Source organism: Triplophysa dalaica, chromosome 23 (assembly GCF_015846415.1).
Source record: "Triplophysa dalaica isolate WHDGS20190420 chromosome 23, ASM1584641v1, whole genome shotgun sequence".
In the NCBI taxonomy this organism is placed as follows: Eukaryota; Metazoa; Chordata; class Actinopteri; order Cypriniformes; family Nemacheilidae; genus Triplophysa; species Triplophysa dalaica.
In genome coordinates, this window is record NC_079564.1 from 14,630,897 (window position 1) to 14,644,130 (window position 13,234).

The 13,234-nt window shown below is 37.9% G+C and overlaps 1 protein-coding gene across 1 annotated transcript in view; it reads right to left on the reverse strand.

The window, feature by feature from the left end:
• Positions 1–13,234, reverse strand: part of kmt2ca (lysine (K)-specific methyltransferase 2Ca) — a 114,754-nt gene that overhangs the window by 63,043 nt on the left and 38,477 nt on the right. Inside the window, 3 exon segments of the mRNA XM_056738844.1 lie at positions 3,511–3,620; positions 3,704–3,855; positions 8,392–8,607. Coding sequence (XP_056594822.1) covers positions 3,511–3,620; positions 3,704–3,855; positions 8,392–8,607 — 478 coding nt within the window.

Here is a 13,234-nt window from a genome sequence, read left to right on the forward strand (position 1 = left end):
CTTGAAAATGTCTCTAGTCAGCAGTTTCTCATGCTTGAAAAACTCTTGGCCTAAGGCCCAAATGCAACAATCTGCAAAAACCTTTTAACACTGAGCTTTAAGCAATTATCGTCCAGGCGGCGAGAGTCCTCTGGGGCTGACACCAGTCTCTACCCACAGTGTTTTTTTCTTGAATCATTTTGAAGGCCAGCCATATAGAGCTGTAACCCCACACAGTATTTCATCACTCTCTCCCACGTCTGCCTCAGATAAACAGAATGAAGCCATCTCCTCAAACATCTCCTTCATGGGGTGAAAAAGTTACAGCTGACACGCTATTGCTTGCTGCCAAGAATCCAAGGACACCGTTATGAAGCACAACAACATTTCCTCTTTGTAATGCTACTGTATCTGCAAAGAGGCACAATGGCTGATTTCCAAATGGAACAAAGCAGTGATGGAAGATGCTAATAAAACGCTAGATGAAATGTTGTGCCTTGGATGGTTTGTCTCTGTCATTCATGGTGAGGACAGAAGCTAATCAGCAAAATCATTTTAAGTTTCGGATGATGTTTATAGATATGACGCAACAGAAAGGATATGTGGATGTATCAGGTTTTTTTTGTGGAACCATACACTCAAATACAGAACATTTATTTTGTCTTTCTGGTTCAAGTCGGTTCACTCCGCAGCCATCTTGGCAATGCCCCAAGCAGCTAGTTTCTATTCCAGCAAGTAGAGCTACTCTCTGCATGAATGAATGAACACTGATTTCTCGCTAACGGTTTTAGAGATAAAAGGTCCAATGTGTAGTTTTTTGGAGGATTGTTGACAGAAATGCAATATAATGGTAGAAATTTACAGTCCTGTGTATTTATTAAAGTAAATATAATAACTGTGTAATAACTAGGTACTAACCCTGAACCTACCCCAACCATGTAGTTACTTTATACTACCCAGTAGTTTCTTAAGCAAGTACACTGTAGGTACACGGATTGTAAAATAAAATGCAATGTGCAGTGTCTTCAGAGGTTTATAAAGACTTTACATAATGCAGTGATATGTTTTATTATCTTAGAACCCCGGGTCCCCTTACATGGAATTCACCATGTTGTTTCTACAGTAGCCCTAAACAGACAAACTGCTCTACAGAGCGCTTTTCGCAAGTATGCCATCAATTTCGGCAACCAAGTGAAAACGTGAAAAGCACTAGTGAGGTCATGTGGTGATGAGTAAGGGTACCAAATCCTCAAATCAATGTCGCATAAAAGATCTCATTTTACAAACAAGTGTCTCTACTGACTCAATATCATCACCGAGTGCTTTTCCACCATTGCGCTGAATCGTTCTAAGCACAGTGTGAGCCTGGTTCGACATGACACGATTACAAACTGTTCTCGGCACAGAATTTTCAGCACGGTTCTTGAATGTGCGCAGAGCCGTTATAGCTCAGTCTCTTGTGTTACAGAGGCAGCGCGTGATGCGTTTGTTTACACATTCTAAAAATTTCCGTGATCAGCCAAGTGGTGTAAAATGGAGTGGAACGATTAAATCTTTCCTTGCCATTGACTAGTTATCTCGTTGTAGCAAGATTCAAAGTAGTTAAGGAGGCGGTAAATGGCAAACATTTAAAAATGTAATCCAACATAATCAAAAGAAAAATGACAGCCGGCCGCCCCTCACGGTCGACGGCCAGCGAATAAAACATACATACAAATACAAACGTAATACATGTTCGGGCCCGGACCTCTCTCTTCGACGGTCTGGTTGCGCATTCTCTTATATGCTCCCGATCTCCTACGTGATTCGAGACCGGTGCGCGCACACCTGCCGCTCTTTAACAATTATTCACCAGTCTCGAACCACGGTCTTGCCCCGCCTACTCCACTACACTCGTCATTTAAAAAAAAAGTTCCCCGTCAAATACGAGTTATTATGGCAATCGGTGTTTGTACTGAAGAATATGGTTTCTTTTGTTTAAAAGCAGAGACATTATTAATTTGCTATATTGTTTGTCCATATATTAATTTAAAAAAATGAACTATGAGCCATCAAAATTTAGTGAAAATGTTAAAAAACGCTGCCGCTGGCTGGCAACTTTTTTTTAAAGGCTGGCGGGGAAAGAGTTAAGCAACAGAATGATTCGAAAAGTGCTCACTGTGACAAGCATGTCAAACAAATAATAAAGATAAAGGCAGCGATACGACAACAGCGAGTGCAATCCAGTGAAATACTACACTTGGGCATTTCGAGCGTTATGGACGTGACATTTTGCGTTATGAACGTGACATAAAAATGCTAAGAGAATAAATTTGTTACGATTATATTAACCATTTGTTTATTTGATGATAACATTTGTTGATAGTCTCTAAACATAAAAAAGTCAGTATATGAAAAGAAATCTATTTAAAAAAAGGGAAATAAACATGCTTTATGGATGTGACAAAAAAGGACGCGGTTCTTAGGAGATGATAAACATTGTAAGATTCCTGTAAAATAAATTGCACAATCCTGAAGCAATAACACTCAATGAATGCAGAAGGGTTCCCTCTTTATGGAACCTGACTATGAAAAATCACGCACTAAAATAAAACAAATGCTTTTCAAATTTCAAGAGAGATCTCACATGGGTATTTGAACCACCAAATGTTCAAATCTGTGGTAGTAAAAACCGCTGGTAAAAAAAAATTTCACGGAATTTTCACGGAATTGCCCAGTTCCAAAATTTTGGGATTTGACAGATACTCACGATAGTCGACAAAAGCACAGCAGCATATTTGGATAGACGCGATCTGTTTATCCTTGATAATCATTTCCCAGGAGAAGTAAATGGGCTGATGTAGAAATTAATTACTCCTAATGTGCTTTCCCTGGCCGGGTGGAGCGCGCCCCTGCGTCTGTCACATTGCATTGTGTTAATTAGTGGAGTTTCACAGGAGAGCCGGCTGTAGCAGCTCTGAACGCCTCGCCTCCTAATTAGAAAATATTTTAAGGACCAGGGGACCGACACAAGCTCTCCAGTCTCTTCTACTGCCAATAATAACCCCATTCATGATTAACTCCGAATACTTAATCAACAATGGGCGCATTTGTCATTCCTTCACAGAAATGACTCTCAGGGAACATTATATCGCAGATTCGTGGCTGCAAAATGTACAGTACACGTGAGCCCACTCAACCCCACTAATGCCTCTTTTGAACTGCAATCGTGACAGTGTTGGAGCCAGGTTTAGAGGGCCGAAGCTGTAAAGAGTCTTGTGAATATGTGGAATGGAGCAAGTACAGGTGACATTATTGGTGGGTGATGCTTTCCTGTAGCTCAGTGGTAAGAGCATGGCGTTCAACACCAAGGTCATGGGTTCGATCCCAGGGGATTGCACTTACTTAGAAACAAAATGTATAGGACAATGCAATGTAAGTCGCTTTGGATAAAAGTGTCTGCCAAATGCATAGATGTAGATGTAAAGGACAGTAGTAGGCAGCTAAACCCACTTTAAATCCATTCTAAAATGCTTGTCGTGACACGCTTACCTCTGTGCTCCCTGAGTCAATAGCTTTGTCCACATACAGCAGTGACTGTCCCTCGCCGCGGCACACGCCTTCTGACCAGGCTGCACAGCGCAGATGAGCGCAGCACTGCCCTGCAGTCACAATACAAAAACAAACATCATCAGCAACTGATAAAACACAGCAAAAATCCGACACCAGAGTATTTGGAACTCACCAGTGGGGTCGAATAAAGATTCAACGTTAACGCCATCGGGAAGGCCGATTTGGCCCTGTTCGTTCCAAAACTTGTGGCCGGGCTCCTCAGCAGTGGGGTCTGTGCTACCAGGAGCCGAGGAAGAGTGCAGACCGCTGTCTGGAGAGCTGACCCTGAGGAAAGACACAGGCAACATTAGATTTCGTCAAACAAAAGAATATTTCAAGCTCCTCAAATGACAAACATCTAGACGTCAGCATCCTATTGGCGACATCAACCATGAATCCCTGTCTGAAATGACGAGGTGTAGGGTTATCGTACTTGGCTCCAGCACAAGGACTGGCTGTTTAGAGGAAAGTATGAAAGAGAGAGGGCGAGCCGGAAAGAGGGTGGGGGGCTGGAATGACTGGCTTCTTGGATGTGGCGCTGAGAGAGCGCGAGCCACTGAGACTTAGAGAAGCGGAAAAGAGGAATTAACATTTAAAAAGGGAGCCGGTTTGAAGAGGGACAGCCAGAAGTGGGATGCAGTTAGGACGGGATGAAAGACTACGGTATGCCATCTCTTCCTCGGTCCAGAACATCTGCATGAATATAAATAAACTGTCGCAACTTCCTCTTCATAAACACTTACAACAGATACTAGAACCAGACATGAGAATCGTAAATGAGGTAATTCCTTCATGCTTGTTTACATCAACAACTGTATAGAAAACCATAACAAATATACATTGGCAACCACACCAACAGACAATATTATTGTGTTTTTTTGAGCTTGCACAAAGCTGTTTCACATTTTTTATCTGCAAGCCCATTAACTGAGAACAGTATTTGATGAGTTGTCAATGTTTTTTCATTCATTCAGTGAAGATCGTTTTTATATACTCTCTTCTCAAATTTGATGTCATCACGATTTCGGTCACCTTTATATTTAGAGACTGATTTTACAGACAATCATTTTTAACAGTTAGTATCACCAATATACTATGAGTTTAACAGCCTGACTACAAAGAGAATTATTTTATCATCAATGTACTTACTTTTAAATTGAATAAGTAAAAAGTAGGGATGTCAAACGATGAATCGTGATAATCGCATCCAGAATAAAAAGTTTGTGTTCACATAATATATGTCTGTGTACTGTGCATATTAACACAAGAAAAAAAGAATATGAAATGTTAAACTTTTTTTAACATTTATGTGTACTTGTATTTACTAATTATTTAAATTATATCTAAATATTTCCTTAATATATATGCACATGTATGTGTATGTTTATAAATACAAAATTAATATGCATAGTGCACAGACATATCTTATGTAAAAACAAACTTTTTTCTAGAGGTGACTGATCGCGATTACCATTTAAAAAAAAGAAACATAAGACATTTGTTCAAGACAACTGTTGTCTTCGTGTAGTCTATTAAATAGTATAATTTGGTATTATCCTGTCTTTCTTTCAATAGACTGTTAGCATTTCGAACTAATAATAATGATATTCTTTATTGATTTATTGGATATTTGCATTGTGCACTAAAAATATGAAGAAAAAAAAAGTTGATTTTTCAAAGGTCCCAAGCATAAAGTTACACAGATGCCCAGAGCATAACATGATTACAGACTTCCCATTTGCACATTGTTTTAATAAAAGTATTGGTATCCAGAATATTCAATTGATTTAATTCATTTCAGACTGCAGGATTCAGTAACTTCAGTAAAGTTTATCTAATTTCAGTGGTGGTGCTGTGGATTGAGAAGCAGTGCTCTTCTATAACTAAATAGTGTTTTGATTCCCAATCCTTAGAGGAACAAACACACTCACACCCAAACAAATGTGTACAAACAAATGTGCATACCCCAGTGGACTACTTATTCTTGTGAAAGGACTATAAAAAAGGCCAGAGAAATCCATAATATTGTTGTTCAATAACAGACAATTCAATATGCAATATCTCATGCATTTTCAAACATGTTCTATTTCTGCACAGCTATGGTTATACATCACTCATAGAATTTCATCTCCGCTTCTCCCATGGATCGGCACTAATTTAATAATGCGTTAAATAATCTGATCTGGAGGTTACGAGTACAGTATGACTGTAATACATCATCAAAACTCGTCAGAAAAACAGATAAGTTATTCTTCTCATACAGAACCAAATGAAAAAAAAATAGCATCTAAATTTCTCTTTAGGGGTCAATATCTAGTCCACATAGGAGAAACATATCATATGCACATATTTTTTTATGGGAATGAACATATAAAAGATCACAAAATGTGATCATCAAACCGACTTTTCTGCACAATTCCAATAAGTAGACAACCTATGTGCAAAAAACTGATCAATCTAAATGACCAATTATTGTGTATATTATGTACATATTCTAATTAGCCCCGCCTCCACTCAATCTCACTCTGAAACTGAGAATTTACACAGCAGTGTGGCTGTTAGCCCATCATGTTAGCCCAAATCTGTGCATATTTATGCCTAAAACTGCTGATCCACAGGGGCAAATGATTATACGTGTTATACAAACAATATTAACAACTTAATTTTGACCACAAGGGGTCTTTAAGAATAAAATGCTAGCGCACTATATAGCAGCAGGACAGAAAAAAAGAATGCAAGATTCCAAATATTTTTCCAATGACCCAGTAAGTTCCGGTGACTAACTTGGCATTTTCCGTTTTTTTCCAATAGTATACAGTCGTAAAAGCCTTAGGTTCACGCGCAGCCGAGGGATAACAGAAGCTAGACATGATCTTTTATATCGCTGCCAATATGGATATTTCTCTTATACAAACACATCGATTCGCTTAAGAAGACCTTCGTTAAGACCACGGTGCTGTGGCGAACTGTTCTTTGATCGATGGGTACGCTTTTTGGAGCTTCAAAAATTGGCCCCCCATTCACTCCCATTCTACCACTTGGAAGTAAAATGAATCGTGGTATTATAACAATGACAGCATTCTTCTTCAAAAAGAAAGTCATATTCATTAAGAATATGAGGCCGAGTAAAACATTGGGAAATTTTCTTTTGCCTCTGAAATATCGCTTTAAATGCAGCGTACGTGTCATGTTTTAGCAAAAAGCTAATGTCTCTGATGAGTCATGTGCCTCATGAGAAACACACTATTTACATTTGCATACATTTATTCAATTGGCAGACGCTTTTATCCAAAGCGACTTAAAAGAGAGCATATAAACATTTTGTCAACACGCTTAACAGTACCATTAGTTAAGAAGGCTATTCTACTAGGAGGATTAAAGCTGTTGTAAGCAAAGGAGAAAATGAACAATATAAGATACTCATATTATGTGACAACTCATCAGATTTTGGAGCAGAGTAACATTCTGAAACCAGTTTAAAGTCCATTTCATTGAAGTATTTGGTATATATTATACATGTATGTGTTTTTTAGAGAATTTATTTGGTTGTCAAATTCCACAAGGCAGCAGCAGCAGATGAGACTCCGTCATAGTATTAACTGCATCCTATTGCACAAAAACAATCTAGCTATTGTCAAACACTCTTCTCTATATGTCTGGTCTACCTTAACAGTCTTTCTAGTGGACCAGTGGAGCTATTATTGTGTTCACACTGCTGTCAATAGCTGGCAGAGGTCCAACTCAAACCGGCCAATCAGGCGCCTCCAACACAACAATCCTCCGCCTGTTGGCAGGCTGCCAGAGACTGCACAGAGAGCATTACGTCATCATTCCTCAGCGGGGCACCCGATTGGCCGAGAAGAGCTGAACAAGTTAGGCACTCATCCAATGAGCCTGGGGGCGGCTGTGGACGGGAACTTTTGACAACAACAGGTCACATGGAGTGAAAGTCTGCCGGTGGAACTCTCCCTTATGGATTTCTTTCTTTAACCCTCCATATTGTAAGTAATCATCGGGCCATTTTGGCACCAAATTAACTGACCCAAATTGAATTGTAGTGTTGGGTTCATTAGCAATTCCCAGCGTTTTTGGGTCAAAGCACTCAATCCTTTTACATCAGACTCACACTTTGGAAGAGAACACAAGCTCAGTTTGAGCTCGAAAGCTCGAACAACCAGAGTTGCAATAGAACTGCAGTATTATATTAAGAGCAAATTGGAAAACTAAGCCATCCAATTCCCAAATCGAGAAATTTTGTGCCAAGCTCACATCAGAAAAATGTAAACATGTAATGTAATGACTGCTATAATCATTACAAACCCATCACTTCCTTCTTTGGTAGAAAATTATGTTTTTAAACAACACAATGTCCACACTGCTCTTATCATATTGATAGTACATTTTTTTGCTAAAACCTTTTTCTTTGCTCAAATCTCAATCATGCATGAATACATCATTGTGCCTCAATTCAAGTTTGATATTAATAGCATCTTCATGGTTCTTCCAAGTTGCGACAAGACGTTTAAACACTTTGAATTAAATCGAGTGAATGAGAATACGATTTTTCAGATATTACAGACAAAAATATTGGGTTGCTTGGCACTTCGAGTACTCATCATTGTTTCATCTGACTCCCCATTGGATGAACCAATGTAATGTCACGCTGGTCAAGACGCTCAGACAAACAAAATGTAAACACAAAAAGATGACTCGTATGTTTTTTTTACATTGTTTTAAGGACCTACACCAACAAACGATGGCCTTTAAAGGCCAATCTTGTCAAGCACATTGAATGTACTTTGGAATCCCGCTGCAACTCACTTTTTCAGGCCAACCTCGCGCTGACCCGGGCTCCGGTTGTTGTCATTGTCATCAAAATCATTGTCCTCATCATGGTAATCGTCATCCTTCTCAGAGCTGCCGCGGCGGTTCCGGATGTGTAGCGGCACATAACCGGGCGTGGGTCCAAACAATTTCAGCTCACCCTGACCCAAGAGACTCTTCTCTCCACAGTAGCAGAAGGCACAGAGCTTTTTCCTGTGAGGAACACAGAGAGAGTGAGAGAAAGAGAAAGAGGAAAATACATTTTAGATCAGATTTTTAACTGTTAGACCTGACACACACTCCTTGCCTAAACCCACATACAAGTAGACAAACAAAGGCGAACACTTGTCTAATGGAAGTGTAAGTGCACAATCCTGATGTACATATTGCGTTTTCTCCATTACTGTGGTGGTAATAAGTCATGTTCGAATGTGTTCAACATTACACCAGGTGAATTATTATTTAGTCAGCTTACTTTTTAATATTTAAGCAAACAAACAAAAAAACAGTTAAAACAAGGAACGTCTGATTTTCGCACTACAGATTTTCACAAAGTGATTATCATGGTCAAAAGACTTAAATGATATCACAATATCTATTGGTTTATTAAATGCTGTGTTGATTCACCTTTCGTTTGTTTTATTTTTGTTTATTCTGCATTCTCAAATTTTGGTCAATGAATTACACTCAAAATTTAAATGTAGGGAGGCGATACCATCATATGTGTAGTATTAAACACTTGAAGGTAGTTCACCTTCAAAACGAAAATTCTGTAATCATATACTCACCCTCATGTCATTTCAAACCTGTATGACTTTCTTTCTTCCGCAGAACACAAAAGAAGATATTTTAAAGAACATTGTTAACACCCCCCTTTCACTTGCATTGGTTACAATAGAAGTGAATGAGGGGATGTGCTGTACTGTTACCAACGTTTTTTGAAATATCTTCTTTTGTCTTCTGCAGAAAACCAGTTTAAAGTCCATTTCATTGAAGTAAATGGTATATATATAAAGAAAGTCAGAGATGGTTTTAAATGACAAGACAGAAATGTAAATGATGACATTTCAATTTCCTTTAACTCATTCCCCGGCAGCCTTTTAAAAATAGAGTTGCCAGCATACGCCAGCGTTTTTTTTAATTTTCACCCGACTTTAATGGCTCAGAGTAAATTTTCTGTAAAGAATATATGGACAAACAATATGTCTCAGCTTTTAAACAAAAGAAACCGCATTCTTCTATCTTCATTTGTTCGTTTTTTATCACTCCGTAGATGTGTGTAGGTTTCTTAAAAAATACATCATTTTGAAATAAACGTTAATTATCTCCGCTGTTTCATCAAAGATTCCGCCCAGATTACACTCAGAACAATCATTAAAAACCGCTAAAACATATACGTTCTAGGTTCTGGGATTCTGTACTTTTTCCTAAAGGTGTGTATTAGCGCCACCTGCTGTATAACAGTATAAACACTGATTGCCGTAATAACTCGTCTTTTGCTGGGAACAGTTTATTTTTAATTGACGAGATAACTGGTCAATGGCGGTGAAAGAGTTTAATAAGCTTGGTTGTGAATACACGTTTGAAAAATGGTAATTTTAACTAAATGTCATTATAACTAGGGCTGCAACTAACGATTATTTTAATAATCGATTAATCTGTAGATTATGTTTTCGATTAATCGATGAATCGGATAAATACATAAACCAAGAAAAGCATTCATTTCCAACCCTTTATTCAAAAACAGAACTTAAATCTTTAGAAACTGCACAAACATGTTGCTCCTTGAACATCCCTGAGCTGTAACAATAATAATAAAATAAAAATGGACTAACACAAAAAACATACACATGTATGTTTTATATCTGCCAAATATATCTATTTTTTTTTTTTAAATAAAAGTGCCACCTGAGCTGCCAGAACAATAAATAATTTATAAAAAATAAAGAACAATACAAATCAGAAATTTGACAGGATTTGTTTGAATGTAAGAACTCGCTCTCAAATTCACTTGAAGTTTATTCATTAAATTATTACCATCATTGTAGTAAGTGCAAGCTTAATTTATACACCACATTTTAACAAAGCTTAAGATGACCGAGTGCTATAAAAGAACTTTAAAATTAAATTAAAAAGTAGAACACACACAAATATATTTGTCAATAATAACCTATATGGGAAAAAGCACAGAATATATACTGCAAACATTGCTTTTCTAACTTAGTAGTTTTGTCCTGTTGTCAGTTCAAATATCAAAAAAATCTTAAATCAAGATACATTTACTAGACACATGAAATAGCATAAGAAATTATGTCTTGTTTTCTGAAAAAACACCTCAAATTAAGTGATTGTTTGCTTAAAACAAGCATAATTATCTGCCAATGGGGTAAGAAAAACAATCTTAATGAGATATACTTTCAAACAGAAGTTATAATCATCAATTCATTTTCTCATGCCATTTTTCTTGTCTAGTAATCTTGATTTTTTTAGATACTTGGACTGGAAACGAGAAATAAATTACTAAGAAAGGCTTTTTTTGCAGTGTAGCTATACATGACAACAGATTGATAAGTGAATGGTTCAAAAAAGGCTAGTGAATAAAAACGTGTTTTTATGCTTGCAATGCAAAGTGCAAAGTAACTATACCACCCCTGCTTATTGCTAACTTGTCATGCTTGTCAAGCTGGATAACGAGTAAACATAAGCACCAGGGACATTACGTTCCTCACTTCAAAACGGAACAAAAGTAGGATTCTTTAATGACTTAACCTGCTGTTGAACTCCCTTCCTCCTCATCAAAGACAAGTTTGTGTTTCAGGTGCTGGATCATTGCCGTGGTGCTCCTGTGCCATGTCGCTTTTGCATATTTTGCAGTTAACACAGTTTTTCTGTTTATTTAGTGTGAAATGCTCCCGCACATTGGATGACTTGGGTCGCGCGGATTTCTCTGCCTCCGTCATGTATCTTTGCTCCGCTCGTTTTTTTTACTTTTGCTCCGCCCCGTCTATGACACGCCAAACTCTGCTAGCATCAGTGCGCGAGAGAGACCGAGTGTGTTCACTCCGCTCCGCGCTCAAATAAAGTTTTTTTAATATAATCAAACGTCTCCGTGTCGCGCGACACAACGAATCGATTATGAAATTCGTTGCCAACTCTTTTAGTAATCGATTTTTATCGATTAAATCGATTCGTTGTTGCAGCCCTAATTATAACACGACATAAATCACAATGTGATTGTTCTTTGATAGATTGGTACACTTTTTGGAGCTTCAGAAATTTGCCCCCATTCTACCACTTGGAAATAAAATTATTCTTCAAAAAGAAAGTCATATTCCGTTAGGATGCCTTTAAATGCAGCGTTAGTGTCATATCTTAGCAAAAAGCTAATGTCTCTGATGAGTCATGTTCTTCATGAGGAACACTATTTACATTTGCATACATTTATTCAATTGGCAGACACTTTTATCCAAAGCGACTTACAAGTAAGAGAGCATATAAACATTTTGTCAACACGCTAAACAGTACCATTAGTTTGCATGGCCGTTCTACTAGGAAGATTAAAGCTGGTGTAAGCAAAGGAGAGAATGAACAATACAAGATGTTGATATTATGTGACAACTCATCAGATTTTGGAGCAGAGTAACATTCTGAAACCAGTTTAAAGTCCATTTCAAGTATATCGTATATATAAAGAAAGTCAGAGATGTTTTTAAATGACAAGAGATGGTGTAAATAATTACAGAATTTTCATTTCTAAAGTGAACTACTCCTTTAATAAGCTTGGTTCTGAATTCATGTTTGAAAATGGTAATTTTAACAAATTTTCATTATAACAGGACATAAATCACAACGTGATTTTTCTAGGCATAGTTATAAAACACAAAAGAGAATACCCATTCAAAGTTCAAAGCCAACAGAATGACCTGATTTCAGGGACGGGGTTAATCGCACAGAAACACTTCTGAAGTTGCATCAGTTCTTGAGACGATCTATCATATATCATTTATTTCAAGTTCAGCCACCGGCCCTAAGAACTCTAATTTGTCATTCCGTCTTTCTCCCTTTGGCATTTCACAGTTTTTGCGCACTTTTGCTCATAACATCAGGATTGTTGGGAAATGGCATTATTGAGGGCACCTCCTCATTAGAGTTCATTTATTTTCTCTAAAGCTGTGTGTGTGTGTGTGTGTGTGTGGCAAATGACAGCCGGCTGTCAGTAGGAGATGTGATGCACGTGCAGTAATGGCTGAATGGGATTCTCCTCTGCTTTCACACGTTGTTGTTAATGGTACTGCACATTAGCACAAGCACAATCTGTTCTAATTGGGAATCCAAAAGAGAGCGCTCACTCCCCCTGCCTTCATTAATGACAGCAGCGCAGATTCAGCTTCCCCTCCCCCAGATCCACTTGCTGTCACTCAAACGGAGTGTGCACGAGAGCACATATAGAGAGCACATATACGCCCTTCTGCCATCGCACGTTCACGTGAGCTTGTGTTTGCTTCAGGATTTCGTTTTTGCTGTGGGGTAGGTGGGAGGAACTAAATGCTTAACAACTTGCTCAATCTTTTCTATTTTTATCATTAATGATACATTTACACCACAACAATCTACTTAAAACCAAAAACATTAGCTTGGGGGAAAACATTTTGTTTTCACGAAGGACAGCACAGGAATATCTTTCCTGAAATTACTGGTGTTCCCTAAACTTTGCGTTTCGGTTCATTGGCCAGAATAAGATGTATGTTTTGAAAGCTTACACAGTGTTTTCCTTTTTGAATTCCTTGATTTATACAGCTGATATTACATTTAGTCATTTAGCAGACGCTTTTATCCAAAG